General features: G+C 35.0%; 1 protein-coding gene across 11 annotated transcripts in view; it reads right to left on the bottom strand.

Annotated features, from left to right (window-relative positions):
• Positions 1–3,531: 3,531 nt before the first annotated feature.
• Positions 3,532–22,152, bottom strand: part of fgf11a (fibroblast growth factor 11a) — a 182,128-nt gene continuing 163,507 nt past the window's right edge. For 7 of the 11 annotated variants that reach the window (XM_087259266.1, XM_087259267.1, XM_087259270.1 and 4 more), the window contains 2 exons: positions 7,867–8,065; positions 3,532–5,063 (listed from right to left, as the gene is read on the bottom strand). In XM_087259266.1, coding sequence (XP_087115392.1) covers positions 4,927–5,063; positions 7,867–8,065 — 336 coding nt within the window. In that variant the 3' untranslated portion in view covers positions 3,532–4,926. 11 annotated transcript variants of the gene reach the window in all.

The following is a 22,152-nucleotide window of genomic DNA, read 5'->3' as shown; positions in this document are numbered from 1 at the left end:
CCCACTCCTGCAGTGCAGGAAAGCAGGCAATCAGTGAGGGTTTAAACTGTGTAACGATCACAGTATTTGTGTTACTTTTAATTGTTTAATTAAGGACTGAGTAAAACTGATGAATTATTCATACTTAGTTTGTAATCATTTGCAGTAAGTGCTGTAATTACACATTGTTCATATTACTGCTTTGGCAATACATTTAATGTGTAATATGTATAATTTACCAGCCGATATTTCAGCGTAGACTTGGCAAAGCAAGATCCCATTGTGAATTGTCTGCTAAAAACAAATTATAATTGCGCAGACTAACTCATAACTAGATTACTTAATGACTGTATCATTTAAGAGAATCTGGTACACATGCAAATAAAAATGATTAGATGAATGCATTGAGAGACATACGCATACCTGACACGATGACAATAAAAAAAGGACATATAAGAAACACAACAAGGAAACAAAATGTATCATTTGCAGCTTACAAGGTCATCTCTGCATAAACATACAGTGTTTTAATGGCTTGGCTCTTCTGAAAAGCATTAGCCCTTAGCTTTCATCTTCTGGCCTCTGTGTTTATGGCTGAAAAATAGCAGGGAAATTGAGACAGAAGCACTTAGCCGTGCGCAGAGAGTGGTTTCATTAAAATTATTATTAAACCACCCGATCTGGCCCTCATGAGCATACATCACAGCAAAGTAAAATAAAAAAGATGCTAATTCTCCTTTCTCTAACATTACGGACACTCGCAATCAACTCAAACTGACCCAAAGCAAACCCTTATGATGCTATAATTATAATTTTAGTGGCGATTAAACTTGTAGCGATATTTGACGTAGTGATATCTTTTGTTGGATTACAGAGCCCTTACAAATAAAGGAACACTTCCATTCAGACAGGTTTTAAGCCCTAGTGTGACATTTAACAGAAGAAGAGGACAATAGTGGAAGCAAGAAACTATTAATTTCATGGTCTAATCGTGATTAAACCGGATGAATAAACCATGGGATGCTAATCAAAGCACAGTTGTGACTGCATACGACATTGGCTTTATCGTTTATTTAACCTTTGCAGTTTGGCTTGCAGGATTTACTTTCAGTCAGGCATTTAACTGGTAATTCTTAACTCTATAGTGTATCAGACGGCTTTTTATTCTGTAAAACCATAGCCCTTCAGATAAGATAGATGAATCAAAGTGTAAATCGTCAACATTCTTCAAAATAACTTTTTTTGTGCGTGTTCAAAAGAAGAAATTTATATACAGGATTGAAGCTTACAATTTTTGGGTGGACTATCCTTTTTAAGACTAGCTCTAGACTCTGAGATGAGCATTGTTTGCTTGCAAAACTACAAAACAAATTATTGTTTATGAGGAAAACTTGTAATGATGTGTACCCAGGAGCTACGAGATGTATTTTGATTCTGAAAAACAATCTTGGGATGTTAAACGCAGACTCAACTTCTGCAAAGTACCTGCGGGTGCTGTTATTTGCAGTAAGGAAACTGTAATCTGGAAAAGATTGACTTTTTTTTTGATACTGATCAAAAATGTGGAAGAATTTTTTGCAAATGTTCCAATCGTCTGAACGTTCAATGATTTTTCCACTTGGTCTTAATAACATTGTTTCTCCCAGTAATGCTTTGCTGCAGGGGAATGAATCTATAATTATCGCAGACATCATTTCCTCAACACCAGGTGCATGGTATGAGAAATGATTCAACTCAGCAGGAGAAAAGTTAGATTTTTTTCTGTACTTGTACTCTGTTCAAACTCGGCACTTGATACAGTCATGATATAAACAGCAGGGGAAAGTGATATTCTGACTAATAAAGACAAAAATTATTTGAACTAAAAATTTAACTCCTGCTAAAATACTCAAAAACATTTTTGAAAGATAGTTTATATATAGAATATATATTTTATTTAAATATAGATATTATTTCTTTGATTCAGTAATAATACATTAAATACATAAAAAAAGCATAGATTTAGACGATATTGATCAAAAATCCCAATTTACCAGAAAACAACAACCTAGAGATAAACCTGAAAATATGGTCATAATTTACTCATCCTTCACTTGTTCTAAACCTTCATAAATTCCTTTAGTCTGTTGAACACAAAAGAAGATATTTTAAAGGAAGCTGGACATCGAGTTCTGTACTTTTTTCTTGCTTTTGTTACAACTATTACACTGTAACTCAACTCAACTTGACTCAACTCAAAAATGTAGGGCAACTTGCTGCAGAGCTTTTTTAAGTTGACTCATCTTTCAAACCAATTACTGTACTTGACTGAAAGTTGAGTCAACTCAAAAAACCTCTGCAGCAAGTTGCCTTATACTGTAAAAAAATCTTTGGTGTTCAAAAGAGAGCTTTGAAACCAATTGAAGGTAAGTACACTCAAAAATATTTTTGCTGCTTGCTTAAACGACTTAAGCTTAAATTGAGCTGAAAAAACACAATTCTTGAGATTTTTGGGGGATTTTTACGTTCAATCCACTTTTCAGTCAACTTAATCGATTTGTGTTGGGACAACATGAAAGAATTTTTACAGTTTAGTGAGTAAAGGGTAATTTTAGGGCTAAGTAAAGGTTAAGTTAGATTTGTTTTTCTTCACTTTGTTGAAGCTCGGCACTTGATACAACTGTGATGATATAACCGGCAAGAAAAAGTGATATTCTGGCTAAAAATAACTCCTGCTAAAATAATCAAAATCACTCTCATTGGGTATTGTAATGTATTGTAATGTACATTAATGTAATGTGTATTTATATAGCGCATTTATTGTGTATGGCTATACACCCAAAGCGCTTCACAATCATGAGAGGGGTCTCTCCACATCACCACCAGTGTGCAGCATCCACTTGGATGATGCGACGGCTGCCACAGGACAACGGCACCAGTGCGCTCACCACACTCCAGCTATTGGTGGAGTGAAGTGACAGTGGAAAAAATGTTCTATAAAGAATATATATTTTCTTTAAACTGAGATTTTATTACTTTGATTTAGTAATAACACATTAAATTAATTAAAAGTGCTTTCAAAATAAATTTCAGTAAATTAGTATTGAACAATTTTAAAATTTCTATTCATTAAAGAATCCTAAAAAAATGTACCATAGTTTTCACAGAAATATTCAGCCTGATCTCACAAGGAATCGTAACTATTTTACGTTTCGTCAGTTTAGTGGTTTATTTGTATGGATTTGTATGAGCCGAGTCATACGAACATTGTTGTACGATTTTAAAAAAGAGGCGTGACACCCGACCCAACCCCACCCCTAAACCCAACCATCAATGGGGGATGAGCAAATTGTACTAAATTGTACAAATGAGATTGTATAAATTCATACGAATTAGCCACCAAATGAAAAAGTTACAAACTGCCGTGAGATTGTGTTGAAATATTAGGCAACATATTCATTTTTAACGTTAATAATGAAAAAAAAAGGTGATATTTGGTAGATCACCAAATTAGCATATTAAAATTATTTTTGAAGGATCGTGTGACAGGAATAAATGACAATTTATAATATATATTTTACTGATAATATATTCTTTATTTTTTGTATATATTTTATTAAATCAATGTAGAAAATGTTGATTAAAAACATATATTTAAAAACATCTTACCACCCCCAAAAGGTAGGTTTTGAATGGTAGTGGATCATGTTTTAACAATGCAGGAGGTACGCATGAAAATGTACTGAGAGATATATTATAACAAGGTGCGAGGTGTTCCTTACAGCGCTTAAAATACATTTTCATTTACAATACCTCAAAAAACTAAGTGAGAAGTTGCAGGCCTTTTTGGACTCTCTGTGCAAAGGTTTTCCCAAAATGACTCCCTATGAGCTCCTCTGGGTGTGATTTCCCCAGTTTCATCAGAAGAAAATGAAGCCGAATTGGACCTTTTCAGCACTTGCGTTGTTTCATTTGGCTGGGTGAAGTGCCTTTGCTTTCAGGCAAATGTAATAGAATAAAATTGAATGCAGGGACACGAACTTTGGGAAACTTGCAGCCTCAGTAGTCAGCATATCTACTTTGTGAAACCCCTGCTCTAAAGCAACACACACTTCCTAAAAAGAGCGCGCCGTACCGATATTGCTCTCTGGGCATATTGCAATGAGGAAAACAACAACTTATCATAACAAAAGAAAACAATAATGCCACCCTGCTCCCTCTGTTATGACTCATCTTACAAATTATGTTGTATTACTGTTCAGCACTCACACACACACACGTTCACCCTACACAGAGGAGGTCTGCACTGCCTAAGGTCGAATGACTTCTAACATCATCATCCTAAGAAGAGAGAAAGTTTTATTTATTTAGTTATTTGCTTTGTGTTTGTTTGTATGTGTGTGTTTGTGTGTGTGTGTGTGTGTGTGCATCTTTAATGTTCCCTGGGAGAGTAAGCAGGGCTTTTCCTGTGTTGTGAAGTGGAAAATGGCCTCTATGTTTCAAGCTAATCAAAGTGCAGAAGAGGTAGAAAAAGGAAAGTAGATTACAAACAAGGCTTAGAAATGGTCAAAAAGAGATTTAGGGGATCTATGAACGCCTGAACAAAAGGAAATGGAAGGGTTTAAATGTCAAGCACGAATTGCTTCACAAAGAGGAAGTGTTTCTTGTTGAAATCCTAAAAAAAGGAAGACAAAGATTGTTTCCTTCGAGTGTTGCGGTTCTTGTAATAGCGTCTCGTCGCAGTGTGACCCCAGACCATTCCAGTTATTATTGCTCAGTATTTTCCCTTGATTACGGAAGCGGAAGAGACCAAAAAGGAGGTGCGGTGAGCGTTAGACCTGTTGGCGAGGGTCTTTTGAGCCCCGATGCATTGTTGGTAAGGTCTGAGAATCGGTGGAGGGACCAAACCTCCAGTGCCACTGCTGGCGTTCATGGCGTGTCTGTGCAAATGAAGCATTTCTCCTGCCGCTAGGATGCTGTAGGGACTGTCAGCAGATGCTCTTTCTTGCTGTTTTTATGGACAGGTGAGTCTGACGTTTTGGCCGTTTTCCGAGGCGGGCTTTGCTCTGCAACGTCATGTAGCGATGGCTCCCTGTACATGGCAACTATAGAGAGAGGAGGAAAAAATAATGTTAAAAAAATGAGAATTTTGTCATCATTTAGACTATTGGTTTTATTTACACTAGAGATTCACAAACTCGGGCCTGTGGGTCAAAGTTGGCCAATGGAAACCTTTGATTTGGCCCGCCATTCCATCCAAAAGGAGAGGGAGAATGATGGGGATGATTTAGAGACTGTAATTTCAAATTTAATGTAACCTTTTATTTGTTTGTTTTATTGTTAAGCTACCAAAAATCTAGAGGAGATCAAATGTTTCAATTTCAATGCTCCAATTTAGTTTAAATGTACATACAGTACTGTCACCTGATGGATAGAGGACAATACCGAGACTTTAGTGAACAAATCAAGTCAAAGGCTGATTCTGCTTGACTAGTGTATGCAGCATTGTTTAGGTTTTTATTGCAATAGGTAATTATTACCTTACATTATTAACTAAATTGTGAGATGAAGCATGGCAACTTTAATGTAATATAGTTTGGTATATTTATCTTTGACCCACGGTTCTCAATGATATTTGGTTTATGGTTCTTCAAACAAAAAAATGTAGGCCAACGCTAATTTTCACTCATATTGTATCAAATTTTTGTTTTTTTTTAATAAAGCAGAATGCAAAGGAAGAAATTTTAAAAATTTTTGTGCTAACAGTCAATGAAAGTCAGTGGTGTGGGGTTTTGAATCTCACTGACTTTCATCATACAGAAGAAAAAACTGTTAATAATAATATAATAATAATACATTTTATTTAAAGGCGCCTTTCTAGCAACTCAAGGACACTGTACAATCAACAAGAGCAATAAAACAACAAGAGAAATAATAAAATATACAGAGCAATAGTTCAGATTAAGCATTAAAATGTTCAAAACTTCAAAGATGTAAAATATAAGAACTGGCGTTTTTGTATACGTTAATGTAAACAAATAATTAATTTATACTTTTATTAAATGAGGATGTAATAAACTGATAGAAAGTGAAAGAAAAAACATTAATTATAATAAAAGTTCATGTTTACTTATGAAGCACATTTAAAACCAATAAATGTGCCAAAGTGCTGTACAATACAGTACTCAAGATTGAACAATATCTAACATAAAAACAGCAACAACATAGAATGATATTGATTTTACATAATATACAAAAAAAGCATGTATAAAAAGTCAGAAAGACAATATAATTCAGACTTCAAAAAATCTTTTCTTACTTTGATATTGTCTTGTTTCTAGTCCAAATATTTACAAATTCTTAAACCAAGAAGCATTTTCTAGACAAGCAAAAAATATTATCTTGTTTTAAGATAAATTTTCCTTCAAACAAGCTAAATAATTTGCCAATCATGTTAGCAAAATAATCTTGTGTCAAAACAAAAACCAAGATTATTTTGCTCACCCGATTGGCAGATTATTTAGCTTGTTTTAAGGGAAAAAAAATCTTAAAACAAGAAAATATTTCATTTTCCAGCAGACACACAACATCATAAGATGTTAATATTAGGTTCTATTTAGGTGGCCAGCATCTAAGGACAATGTTATTTTGACATCCAATAACAACGTGAAATGAGGCGATGCGGTGGCGCAATGGGTAGGTCGCAGCAAGAAGGTTGCTGATTCATTCCGCTGTGGCGACCCCAGAATAATAAAGTGACAAAGCAGAAGAGAAAATGAACGAATGAACAATGTGAAATGTAGTTGATATTTGGTTGATTTTAGGTTGTGCTGGAAAGTGACCAAAATCCAATGTGGAGTCAACATCTTAAACAAACTTCATATTGACGTCAATTATTGGCATTTGTTCATCAGGTATGGCCACTAAAATCCAACGTCTGATAGACATCAGAGTGGTAACGTCCACATAACATTAAACTGTAACATCATTAGACGTTAGTATTTTATTGTTTTTAGGTTGCGTTGAAAAATCAAGCAAAATGCCATATCTGTCCGACGTTGGACATTGACGTCGGCCTGATGTTGGTTTCTGACATCAACCAGTTTTTTATTTCCAAACATGCAACGTCCCACGACGTTGGGGTACAACATCAATCTGATGTCATGTTGATGTCCTGTGCATGCTGGGTTTATTTAATTTTTTGCTTGTCTAGAAAATACTTCTTGATTTAAGAATTTTTAGATATTTGTACTAGAATTAAAACAAAAAGTAAGAGAAGCATTTCTTGCTGTACATTATTTTCAGGCCACATCACGGGCTAAAGTGAAACATTTAGTCAAAAAAAAATATTTCTATTTGAAATAAATGCTGGTGCTTAAAATGTCCTATTTATGCAAAACACTTTCAAAAACAAACAGTACCAGGTTCCTAAAAAAATTTAAGCAACACATTATTTCGATAAAATTTTTTCTTGCACATCAAACCAGCATACTACAATTATTTCTGAAGAATCACATGAAACTGAAGACTAAAAATTCTATTTTTTGTGTTACATAAACAAGTTACATTTTAAAATATATTAAAAGTTAAAACAGCTTTTTTTAAGTGTAATATATTACTATTTTACAGAAATATTCTGTTAAAAATGTTTTTAATCAAACAACTGCAACTGTAGTGAGCATAAAAGGGTTAATAAAAAAAAATCCAAGTGTCACTTCTGTAATTTAAATTCAATTATATTTTAATTAAATAGCTTTTATTATATCTTTTTTTAATATTTTGGAATAGGTGATGTGTCAAAATATATAATATTAAGTGTAAACATGTTTTTTTTTATTTTTAGCTTTTCTTTCGCTTTAAAAATAATAATCTGTAATCTTAACAATTGATTATTATGAACAGACATACCCTCTATAAGCTTGGGCAGGAAGTGAGCTGCTCCTTTAGTCTTTTTGACCCGGTTTCCTTTCATGACCTGTCCGTCCCGGTTTATACCAATGTACCAGGCCCGCCCCGATTGCGTTTGACGGTACAAGATCGAGGAGTACGTCACATAATAGTTCTCAAACACACACTCCTTAAACTTACACTCCGGTGTGAAATGTTCCTGTAACAGAGGCACAAACACACAAAAACACAGACAGTTAGTTAATAAGGCTAACAGACTGTAACTGTTGGTCGTGGTTACTCTATATTTATATATAGCTTTTATACTGAGATCAACTGGGAAGGGAAGAAAAAGGCCTTACATTTCATAGTGACAGAGCTGTAAAAGCACACTAATAAACAAAAATCCCAGAAAACTGTGCCCTTATTGTTTATTATGACAGCTGGTGGGAATACTGAGGAAAAAACCAGCACATTTTAAGAGCCTTTAAATATTAATAAATGAATGAATGAATGTATTAATTATTTAAAAAGGAATACAAACGTTAATCAATTATGCTTATAAAATAGCTGAAGAAAGTACTAAAACTGCAGGGTTCACAGTACAACACGGTTAACCTTTCACCGCCTCATGGTTTGACAGATTTTTTTGGGTTTATTTGACATGCTTTTTTTTTTTTTACAGCGCATTGTGTTCTGTGTCCTGATTAGTGCATTGTGTTCTGATTGGTAGTAAACCACTGTCAATCAATCTTATCCGTGTGGTGCAGTACAGAATACGTTCAGCGTGTCAAATTTACATAAATCTTCGATCGCTAGTGTGACTGAAGTGCTGTACTGTTTGCAAGTTTTTCCCCCCAACAATGTTGGTCAAACAATCTGCATCATCAAAGGCACCTGCAGTAGCACTCAAAGGGCAGAGGTAGATGATAATTATTGCACAAAAATTTGGACTTCTGGACTTCATTACAAAATAAATGAATCAATGGACAGAGTCACTCTCTCTTGTTTACTCACAGAATGTTTTTCACCTGTAACGAATATTTTGCTGGAGTTGAATTATATGAAGACTTGACTGAGGGGAATTCCGTGCTTTTATAACACGTTCTGCACTGTTGTTCATTCACATCGCCCATCAGAACCTTGTCTATATTCATGCATTTACATTCACTTTGTATGTAATCTACTCACAGGAATACTTAATTTTACTTTTAGCCTTAATCAGCGGTCTCTTAAAATTCTTGATTCCGATTTGTTGGAAAATGTGCAACAAAACTTTCGAGTTCAAGCTTTGATCATAGTACAAGGAAAAAATACATTTCCCTCAAACATTAGCAGTAACTAGGCCCACACGAAATCTGCGTGCACAGAATTCCACAGAATTCCGCAAATTTTAAGCTCATCATTGATTCTGATTCTGTGTAAATTGATATTTATTAAATTTTTTTTATTGATTTCAGTAATATTATTGACTAATATGAAGATATTCATATGATTCATTTAAAATACGGTTTGTAAAGTAATATTTTCTGTCTTTTAGTAGATGTATTATATGAGAGACTTGATTTGTTTACCAAATAAATTGGATCTAATTGGATTTGCATAGTAAACACTAAATAAAAGTTTAATCAAAATCATTTCGCATAAATCCAGAGATTTTTAACAAAATTTTATGCAGTAATAGCAGAAAAGTCTGCAGATTCTGTCTGGCCCGAGTAATAACTCATTGACAGTTCCTCAGTGTAATCTTGAGAATACTAATATGTGCTTTACCAGGACACAAACACTGTAAAAAAAATGATATGACATCAATTAGTCATGACATAAATTAGTCAAGTGTTTAGTTAATTGTAACTTATTAAACTAAGCTAATCATGTTCTTACTTATTTGTATACTGCAAGTTACAAAAGCTGTTTGTACAATGTCTTTATGTGTGGTAATTCATTTATTCGTTCATTTTCTTTTCATCTTTGTCCCTTTATTCACTTGGGGTCGCCACAGCGGAATGAACCGCTAACTTATTCAGCATTTGTTTTACTCTTCCAGCAGCAACCCATCACTGGGAAACATCCACACACTCTCTCTCACCTTAGAATTATAAGGTTCTATCTGACATCTTTGTCAAAATTGAGCTATTGACATATTCTTATTAAATGACAATTTATTGACATTATAGAATGTTTTTTATAAGTTGTTTACATTTTAGGACTTTTTATTTAAAAAACAAATGTTACACACATAATGTTTGCTATATGGAATGCAAAAACTTTAAAACTCAATATCTCAAAATCATTCAGAACGCAGATAGAACCTTATAATTCCAAGGTGATGACACATTGACACACATACACTACTGGCAATTTTAGTATACCCTATAGCTTTGCGAATGTCTCTATACTGCATGGCTTTGGACTGCGGGGGAAACCGGAGCACCCGGAGGAAACCCACACAAACACAGAAAGAACATGGAAACTCCACCCAGAAATGCCAACTGACCCAGCCAAGGCTCGAACCTGCAACCTTCTTGCTGTGAGGCGATCGTGCTACCCACTGCACCACCATGTCACCAGTTACCATATTATAAGTGGAATAATTAACTCTGGTGTATTAAAAAAATCTGAAAAATAATGCACACCCTGTTGGTTTGCACCACCTAGAGCAGGTGTCCAAACTCTGTCCTGGAGGGCCGGTGTCCTGAAGAGTTTAGCTCCAACCTAATTACTCCTGAACCAGCTAATCAAGCTACTAGATATACTAGAAACTTCCTGGCTGGTATGTTGAAGCAAGTTGGAGCTAAATTCAGCAGGACACCAGCCCTCCATGGCCGAGTTTGGACACCTAAACCTAAAGTATTCAATATTTTATTAATAAATCAAGGACCCATTGTCAGTTATTCTTTAGTCTTTGGTAAGATCATATTTAAGTTGAAAGCTGTGTAGTTTTACAAAGCAAAGCCTAAAATTATGATTATTTAAACACATTAATAGAAAATATTTTATAAATATATATTTTTTATTCTAATAATTTGCAGATGTAGATAATATTTTTACTACAACATTTTATTTAGATTATTTAGCGCTCTTCAAGAGTCAAATATGACTTTCAAATATGACTCGTTTTTTGACATAAATTACAGATCTCAATATTTCTTGAGCTGAAAAAAGTTAATGAAAATTTTATAATGTTATGTAATATAATGTGCTTTTTCAATCAAGCAGATTTTTTTTCTTTCTCTGCATGCGTGTGAAGGAGAAATGAACAGAGAAAATGAACGGATGATAAATGATATGCAGCTCATTTTGCGTGCAGATATGGCTATTTATTTATTTCATTACTGCCACTAGTTCTGAGTGCATGAGAGTGTTTAACATGAAGTGGCAGTTGGTCAAATATTTGTAACATTGTCTGTAATAAATAATAAATAGCCTACTGATAAAGTAAGTTATATAACAATCAGGTGATGTGCTACATCGGCATGATAATCTTAATATTATAGTGTGTGCTGTGCCGCGGTTTTCATATGCACATGTTTAAGATTTGAGGTAATAACATCGCCATGATGGTCAAAGAAATCGAAACATTCTTTTCAACCCAACCTAATTTATTAGGGCACTACAAAAAAAGAATTCAATTCTTATATTTGCTTTTTGCAGCCAACAAGGCTATGCTTCTTACCATGTATTGTATCTTTTCTAAAACATACATATATATAAAGTGTAAAAGCATGTTTATTACTAAGAAATCTAAAACAAAACTACATTTAATTCAAACACATCACATCAAATAAGGTACACATACAGAACCCTCCATAGTATTGTGAAAAGACAAAGCTGAAAATCTGTGGTTAAAGTGCCACCCAGAGGTCAAAAGCTGCAAACGCACCAACTACCGCCGCTGCAGCGATAGGAACGGCGACAAAGTGAACAAATTGAAGTAGTGACATTCGTGTGTAAATTATCACTGCAAATCAACACAAGAAATGCTACAAATATTACCACATTTTTTTGAGAAAAACCTTATCAATTACTAATTTTCCAACTAAATGCCCTTCCAGACGCAACCCAGTACAACCCATACTCTCCAGCAGTCACACATGCATTTGTACACTAAGGCCAACTTAGTTCATCCAATTCACATATACTGCATGTCTTTGGACTGTAGGGGAATCCAGAGCACCTGGATGAAACCCATGCGAATACAGGGAGAACATGAAAACTCCGCACAAAAATGCCAACTGGCCCAGCCGGGACTCAAACCATCCTATCCTTAGTCTCAAAATAATAATGCTAATAATAAAACTCACACAAAATCCTGGAGGAACTGCAACATAGTTATGGACACATGAACATAAGTGTCGCAGTGTGTTCTTTTGCCAGAAGTCCAGACGCAGCCAAACTTTGAGACTCTCTGAAGCCCTGCTGGAGATATCAGCCTGTCAGTAAACAAACACCAACATCTCTCTTTTATTCTCTCTCTCTCTCTTTCTCTCTCCTCCAACCCATCTGTCTCTCTCTTCCCCTCTCTCTCCCTCTCTCTAGCAGCCTGTCATTTCGTAACCTTGTCAGGGAACAAACCAATTTCCAGGATTGATTGGGATCCTTGGTGTGACTGGTGAGCAGAGCAGCTGAATAAGGGGTTTACTCCTCTTCCTCTCTCTCTCTCTCTTTTGCTCTAATGTGTTTGTTTTGAAACACTTTCCTGTGTTACCAAAAGGAAACGAAGCCTCCTTCATCGTAGTTTACCTGGCCTAATTGAGTATCTGTGACTAAACTGTGGCTATTTAGTCTTCTATTCTTCCTTATGTTTTACATGGTCTTGCTGTTAAATAAAAGTGTGTAATATTAATAATAATAACGGTGGCTCAGTGGTGAGCGATGTCGCCTCACAGCAAGAATGTCAATGTTTCGAGTCCCGGCTAGGTCAGTTGGCATTTCTGTGTGGAGTTTGTATGTGTGTTCTCCCCATGTTTGTGTGGGTTTCTTCTGGATGCTCTGGTTTCCCCCACAGTCCAAAGACATGTGGTATAAAGGTGAATTGAATAAACTATATTGTCCGTAGTGAATGAGTGTGAATGAGTATGTGTGTATGTGTGTTTTTCAGTACTGGGTTGTGGCTGGAAGAGCATTCACTGCGTGTAGTTTGCAGTTCGAAAATGAATAATAATAATAATAATAATAATAATAACAACAACAATAATAATATTAATAATAACAACAACAATAATAATATTAATAATAATAATAATTATGATTATTATTAACCTAGTTCAGCCTTTAAATCTAGTTAAGCCTTTAAGTCAAATATTATTTACTGTCATCATTACAAAGATAAAATAAATCAGTTATTAGAAGAAATGTGTTGAATAAATCTTCTCTCCGTTAAACAGAAATTAACAGGAAGACAGAAAAATAAACAGGGGCACTAATAATTTAGGGGGGCTAATAATTCTGACTTCAACTGTATATACAAACAACTATATATACAAATAGCCAGCAGCTAGCTTTCTACAACTCTCACATGGTCGCCCACTGAAGTTAAGCAGGGCTGCGACTGGTCAGTACCTGGATGACAGACCATATGGGAAAACTAGGTTGCTGCCGGAATTGGTGTTGGTGAGACCAGCAGGGGGAGCTCAACCTTGCGGTCTGTGTGGGTCCTAATGCCCCAGTATAGTGAAGGGGACTTTATACTGCTCAGTGAGAGCCGTCTTTTTAAATCTCTGTGTGGTTGTTAAAAATCCCAGGATGTCCCCCTGTATCCTGGCCAAATTTGTGCACTGTCCCTCATCGCCTCCTAACCATCCCTATATTATAATTAACTTGATCACTCTTTCTCCTCTCCACCAATCAGATGGTGTGTGGTGTGCTGTCTGGCGCAATATGGCTGCTGTCACGTCATCCAGGTGAATGCTGCACACTGGTGGTAGATGAGGAGATTCCCCCAATGTGTAAAGTGCTTTAAGTGTCCAGAAAAAAATACTAAATGTAAGTAATTATTATTAATTTAATACATTTATTATTATTATTATTATTATTATTATTATTATTATTATTATTATTAGTAGTAGTATTAATAACAAAACAATATCAAGAATAAATAAATAAATAAATAAATAAATAATATATATTTGTATTTTTATTTATTTATTTATTTATTTATTTATTTATTTATTTATTTATTTATTTATTTATTTATTTATTTATCACTGGACAACCAAGTGCATTGGATTTGGTGTCCAAGGGAGGCTTTATATAAAATGAAAATAAAATACATACATATACACAATATTATGATTCTTTACATAAAATTGCTGGAAGGCAAAAGCAAAGGCGGCATAATTTTTTAAACATTAAAAAAAAAACTATTTAAAGTAAGATATTTAAATTTAATAAACCAGCAAAACTAAAAAGGTTGTTTACATAAAACCTCACAATGATGCCATCGCATAGGCTTGAAGTCTATAATTGTTATAAAGATGATGCTTATTATCATTGCTGTTGTTGTTGTTTAGATTGGCAATATTTGCTGCATTATAAAATGTATGGAAAACATGTAAAACTTTTTATTAACCTCAAAATGACATAACTAACATTAAGCAGTCTATATAATAATGATTTTTATTTTGCATGGATTCATTGCATGAAGTATCTATTAAGAAAATAGGAAAATTTCTGAATATTTTAAATTGTGTATTTTTAAACAATGAATTAATTTAATACATAATAAATAATAACATGTAACTCCATTTATGGATATATTATGATAGTTTAATAGTTCCCCTACTTTTTCATTATTTCAACCTGTCTTGAAGTGGAAAATGAACACCTCTCAGAGTGAAGTGCTCGGAGTAAAAGTCTATGCCAACTTTAATTAATTAATTGCCAAATATAATTGAATTGGAGCTTCCAGCTGACAGGAGATGATGGAGTGAGAGTGTGTGCCTGCGCAATAAAATTAGATGCAAATCATTTCTAAAACACCTGAGGAGCAAGTCATGTAATGGCTGCTGACTTCCTCTCAGTTTGACTATAATTAGGAGCCTCATCAGGGTGGCAAGTCTGGTAATGTTGTCCCGAGTTGCCCATTTTGAGGCAAATTAAGGTCATATACGCTACGGCCTAATCATTTGGCTCAAAACCATAAAAAAAGCTGTTTCTTATTCAACACGAAGGGATCTCTGTTCTTCAGGTGAGGAATTAGCTTGACCTCCATCCTCCACCTGTTTTTTTATTTTGCAGTTTTTTTTCCACCAGCAGGTGTCAGGACAGCACACAAGGCTTAATCTGTTCGTAGTGTTACTGTAACCTGCTGTCTTCACTCTCTGCTTAGTCACTTTTAAGTTTTTTCCCTCCCTCTCTCATCTTTTCCCTCCCTCTTCTTCCCTTTTAATCTAGGATTGTGCAGAAATCTGATTATTACGAAAGAGTTCTGAACATGTCGTGTCGCATGAAGTTAATGAAGATGCTGGATGTTTTTTGCGAGTCTGCTGAATCCTCTGAATCCACAGAAATCCCTTACCAATCAGCAGCGAGGACTGGCATTTTGACAGGAGTGCTGCTGCCTCATCAGCCTCTTAGACAGGCACAACATTTAAAGGGAGAGTTCATCCTGAAATAAACATTTGCTCATTATTTACCCGGCTATATCGCTCTAAACCTGCAAACTTTTGCTGTTCAGTAGAACACAGGAGAAGATATTATGATGATTTGTGCTTTTCAGACTTTGAACAGAGCAGCACATGGACAACGCTTTTGTTAGCCTTTTTTTGGAGAGTTGGAGACTGAAGATTAACAGAAAATCTTTGTATAAAGAAATGGGAAAAAATAAATATCAAAATAAATGCTGTCAAAAACTAAGTGATCTTTCCCTTTAAGAATTAGCAATCTTTCCACCCACCTATTTTTGGACTATTGCTTACTACCTTTACCTATTTGTTTTTTTTTTTTTATTTAAAGATGTGAAGTTTACTTATGTGCAAAACTGGAATATTGCATAAAACATTTGAAAACGAATCACCTTTCCATCCAATGAGTCAAAGAGAAGAAAATCGTCACTTCCTGATATACTGGTGCCAAATGTATACAGTTGAAGTCAGAATTATTAGCCCCCCTGAATTTTTAGCCCCGCTATTTTTTCCCCCCCAATTTGTTTAACGGAGAGTAGATTTTTTCTCAACACATTTCTAATCATGATAGTTTTAATAACTCATTTATAATAACTGATTTATTTTATCTTTCCCTTAATGACAATAAATAATATTTGACTAGATATTTTTCAAGACTCTTCTATACAGCTTAATGTGACATTTAAAGGTTTAACTAGGTTAATTAGAGTAACTAGGCAGGTTAGGGGAATTAGGCAAGTTATTGCATAATGATGGTTTGTTTTGTAGACTACCAAAAAAAAAAAATTGCTTAAAAGTGCTAATAATTTTTACTTTAATTTGGTGTTTAAAAAATGAAAAACTGATTTTATTCTAGCTAAAATACAACAAATAAGACTTTCTCCAGAAGAAAAAAAATATTATCAGACACACTGTGAAAATTTCCTTGCTCTGTCAAACATAATTTGGGAAAAATGTAAAAAAGAAAAAAAAATCAAAGGGGGCAAATAATTCTGACTTTAACTGTATATTCATATTTATATAGGATTTTTCCAACCGTTGAATTGTTCACCCACTAACAGGGAATGTGAGCTCGGATTAAACAGTGAGTCATGTTAGTAATCCTGCTCAGTACGAGAGGAACCATGGGTTCAGAGAGAAGCTACACTTATATAATAAATAACTTGTGACTCAAAAGATGAAGATGAAATGCAATGAATAGACAGTGGCTTATGGAGGTGTGAGTGCAGCCATTAAAGACAGTTCTGGTAATAATATACTGAACCACTTTGATGATAGACTTTGGCTGAGGGAGTTTAAAATGACCAAAACAACATTTCAGATATTGGTTCACAGTTTTGTTCATTAACGCTGTCTCATTGCATCCGTTTTTTTGAAATCACATTATTGTTTAAACAAAATCACATAACTTTTTTTTGATAAACGTGTTTCTACACTCTAAAAGCCAAAAAGCTAAGCTAACTCAAACCATTTGAGGAATCCGATTGCAACAAACCATTTAGGTTCAAAAACTAAGCCTAACAAGTACTGTGAACTTGATCCATTTGAGTAAATGAAGCAATTTGAGCACAATAAAACCCAATAAATGAAGAGAACTCAAAGCACTGTACTGTACCACTGTACCAGTACAGTAAAACTCAGCAAATTAAGGCAACTCACACCATTTGAGGAAACTGATTGCTACAAACCATTTGAGTAAAAAAAATAAAAAATCTATACAAGTCCTGTGAACTTCATTTACAGTAAGTTGAGGTAATGGTGTATTTTATTAATGCATTGCCTTCAACACACAAACTCTTTTCAAATGAGTAGAATTAACTTTCAGTAAATTTTGAGTAAACTTCACTCATTTCAGTAAATAAAGTTGACTGTTGGGTTTTACAGTGTATCGTAGTTTCTGCATTTTTATCTTATCGATATAAAGTTTATCCTACTCAGTTTTGTGCATACATTTTTAATGCGTATTTTTAAAATGTATGTGCATTTTGGCATTTCCATTCAACATTTTATGTGCTAGTCATAAATGAACATACAAATGGAAATGGATGGAAACAAATAGCTAATAAAAAGAACAAGATGCACAAACATTTTTTTTATATGTATAAAAAATGTATGCAAACTAAGCAGGATAAACTTTTAATTTAATAAGAATAAAATTGCATAAATTAATTAAAAGAAAAAAATCTATTTTGTGCATCAAAAATGATGTAATTTAGTTTTGACAGATCATGTGACAAAAATGCCAGAAATAAAATAATGGCAGAAAGTGACAGGTATATTTGGTTGGACAAAAGTGGTCTGATCATTTTTAAAAATTTCAAGAGTTCACACTTGGTATGGTTTGGCACGTTTGGCATGCTGTCCCGGGAGAAAACCCTGTGCTTGGAGATACTTGAGCCCAGGGCTCACTCCTGGTCATTTAGCAAAAAAGGGTGTCCGAGATCTGATGGTCTTGAGAGCCCCTCTTTGGTAATGATGGTTTTGATGCTATTTATGTAGGCTTGAATTTTTATAATTGGTTTACCAATGAGTGTTGATGTGAGACCGGCCATGTTTAACCATAGCACACCAACCTCTTAAAATTAGTTTGTAAAACTTCACATATGAGAATCAGTGGTGAAAAAAATACTGAAAAATCATACTCAAGTAAAACTACCATTACTTGCCCAAAAATGTACTACGAGTAAAAATATCTGTTGTAAGTATTACGCAAAGCATGAGTAAAAAAGTAGACCTCTCAAAAGTACTCAAGACTAGTGAGTAATGAGGATTACGCTGTGAATGGCTGATGCATGTGTGTAAATGTAATATTCTGTAGTGGATTTTTAAAGAAAACCGCATCATCTTCTCATCAGTGACATTCAGTCTAAACAGTCTCTCGGTCATTGCATGTAAAGATTTTGGACCAGTTTCTTACAGTTCAGTATAATGCGATTTACTTTCTATGTGCGATTAGATTGGACAGGAATCGCAGAAATGGATTTTCTAATCCCCATAGACAGGAAAAAAGTAAGTAGTGACTGCAGTTTGAAGGACAGTATTGGAGTAAAAGTACCGATACAGCACTAAAAATGTACTTAAGGGAAAGTAAAAATACTCATTTTTAAAACTACTTATTAAATTACAATTCCTGAGAAATACTCAATCAAAGTCAGTTAAGTTTTTGTAATTTGCTACTTTACACCACTGATGAGAATAAGTGACAACCATTCATCTTTCCTCAAAACACTTTGGTATTATTACCCCCCAGAACTGTCTTGAGTGTCTGTACTTCCAAAGAGAGAATAAAAGCCCATAAGCATGTTCATTGAATTTTGTCTTCTGAAGTAATTTATCAAATAAGAAAAAAGGCCCACCATGACAATTTACATTTTTCCCTTTGATATTTGGTGAAAGTTTATCAGGAAGTCATGATTTTTTGTTCTCTTTTACTTATTAAATGGAAAAGGTGCTTTATTCACCAATGTTTTATGCGATATTCCAGTTTTTGTTCCAGAGCACAAGTTTAATTTGCATCTTTGGAAGGAAACATAGTTAATGAAAGAGTGAGATAAAGAGATGCAAACAGGGTAACATAAATATTTAGCACTTAATGTTTCATTGAACAAATTCTAAATATATTATTTAAAATATTTATTACAATCATTAAGCCATTTTTTCTCACGATTGCATTAAAGAATCTAAGTCGTTATTATGTAGCAGATTGTAATAAGTGGCAATAGCTTACCGCTGATTTTTTTATTAACCAATGTTTAAGTTTATTCATGTTGTATGTCGTGAATCTTAATTTTGGAAAATGAGTGCAAAGAAATACTGGGGAGAGTACAAAACAACAAAATAAAATAAGCTCTTAAATTTTCTCACCCTCAGGCCACTACTTCTTTTTCCCTCAGTAGAACAATAAAGCTGATTTGTATTTAAATCTGTGCTCCTTAATGATTTAAAAAGTACAATCAATGGGTACTTTTAAAATATTAAAACATGTAGAGGCAAAACTAAATTAATACATGTGGATCCTGACGATACATGAAGGTTTCATGAAGCTAATGCTATAAAAAGTGCTGGGTTTTGCATTTCATGAATCGCCAAGAGCCATATGGTTTCATCTGGAAATCTTCTTTAATGTTCTGCTGAAGAAAATAAAAAGTCACCTATATGTTATATCTTGCGATGGCCTGAGGATGATTAAATCTACAGCAAAATTTCATTTTTGGATGAACTACTCCCTTAAGAGAAGGAGGAGAGGGAGAGAGAGAAGAAACAATAGAGGGAGAAGAGAAGAAAAGAAAAGTAAAGCAAAGCTGAGACTGTGGCAATCATGTCAGAAGCATAAAATCCTCTTCCTATCTGCACGCATTCACACACACACACACACACACACACACACACATACACACACACACACACACACACACACACACACACACACACACACACACACACACACACACACACACACACACGCACACACACACACACACACACACACACACACACACACACACACGGTGAAAAGTGCTTGCTTTTACATTAACTTTTCACTGCTGCGGCTGTAAAATCTGTAACTACGGGTGAATTGATTTCATGTAAGACCGCAGCAAAACGTCGATGAGAATTTCCTCAAAAAAAAAAAAAAAAAAGCCGCTCTAAGACTTTGATTTAGCCAGATAGATGTGTGCACAGGTATGAGGCCATCCAAAAACTGCTTACTAAGATCAGTTTCAACACGCCAGCGAGCATTGACGAGCTTGCAGAACGACGGGGGCACAAGGAAGACGTCAAATGAACTTCAAGGTGGAAATAAATGGAGGGTAAGTAAATGCAAGGTGTATCTCGCTCCAGAATGATTAGTCAAATTAATTGCAAATCCTTTCAAAGAGCAAAAACACGATGTTATACTGTAACGAGATCTAATGAGATTGTAATTGCAGAGGCCAGCAATAACACCTTGTATTTGACAGCACTAAAAATAAAGCAGGCCATGTTTTCTTGCTTTAACCAGACATGATACACTTCCCTTAAGCACAGGTCTGAGAACAGCACCTGTGCTCTACAGCTCTCATGGAGACTATTACAAGACAGACAACAGACTGACCCCAGGTCAGCAAGAGAGGTGGGTTTCCTTGGCAGAACACCTGCTCGTCCCTGCACTGCTGACCTCAGAACAGCTGTAGCGGCGCGCTCGTCCTCTGCCTCTCTCCTTGGCCAGAGCCAGCTGAGCGTTTGGGGAATTTCCAAGACAAAATAACACAACAAGCCCCCTCAAGACAGGCTCCTTTGTTCTTTTCTCCTTCAGCATATCATTAGGCGTCGCTTGCTTACACATTGACTAGCTTACTCATCCTTTCTCTATCATTCACTCACTCATTCACTCAATCAATCATTCACTAATTCAGACATTTACATTCAGCATTTAGCAGGCATTAACTCACCTACTCAGCCACTTTCTCAATCTTTCCTTACCTAATTTTCTCATTTATCCCCTCACTCGTTCATTCATTTCTCATAGCTTCACTAGATCACTCACTCATCCATTCATGTACTCATTCTCACTCACTCACTCACTCACTCACTCACTCACTCACTCACTCACTCACTCACTCACTCACTCATGTACTCAGCTACTCACTCACTCACTTAATTACTTTTACTGTCACTTACTCAAATTCATTTACCTACTCACACACATTCACACATTTACATTCATTCACTCATTCTTTCACTTAGTCGCCCATTCATTCATGTACTCATCTACTTACTCATTCTCACTCACTGACTTATTCTTTCACTTTGTCACCCACCCATGCATTTATTTACTCACTCTCTTATTTTTTACATTTAGTCACACACTAATGCATTTATTTTCTCACTCATACATTCATTTACTCACTCACTTTCACATTATTTCATTTAGTCACTCATTGATGCATTTACCCACTCAGCTCACTCACTCACTCACTCACTGATTCTTTCTCTTAGTCATTCACTCATTCATTCATGTACTTAGGTACTCACTCATTCTCACTCACTTATTCTTTCACTTTGTCACTCACTCGAGCATTGATTTACTCACTCACTCACTCACTCACTCACTCACTCACTCACTCACTCACTCACTCACTCACTCACTCACTCACTCTCTCATTAATTCTTATTCATTCACTCACTCACTTTGTCATTCTTTCACTTAGTCACTCACTCATGCCTTCGATTACTCATGGATTAATTTACTCATTCACTCTACTATTCACTCATCCATTCACTAATTCACTCACTCACTCTCGCACTTTCTCATTTATTCTCATTTATTCTCATTCATTCACACATTTTTGATTTTATGGTAGCCAATTTACTTAAAAAAGAGGGAAAAGATTGCTGACTCAAATGAGGACCAATCAAGCTGATTTTAAACATGGAGGTCAAGGTCACAAGTGTGTGTGAGGAGACGAAGAGAGTGCAGGTGTGTACAAGAAGAAACAAGAAGGAAGAGTACGTTCATGTTTGTGCAAGGCTAGGTGGTCTAAGGTCAGCTAGAATCTTTCGGGATCAGCAGTTAGACTAATTATTTCATCAGCGTGGGTGTGTTGGGACCTCAGGCTCGGATCAAGGTGTGTGAGTGTCAGCGCCAGGGTGCTGAGGGCCAGAAGCAGAATCACCCTCTATTTGAAATGAGTAATAATCC

The sequence above is a fragment of the Danio rerio genome, chromosome 7 (genome assembly GCF_052040795.2).
Source record: "Danio rerio strain M-AB ecotype USA chromosome 7, GRCz13ab, whole genome shotgun sequence".
In the NCBI taxonomy this organism is placed as follows: Eukaryota; Metazoa; Chordata; class Actinopteri; order Cypriniformes; family Danionidae; genus Danio; species Danio rerio.
The sequence above is the reverse complement of the archived record's forward strand: the minus strand, read 5'-3'. Positions and strand labels throughout refer to the sequence as shown.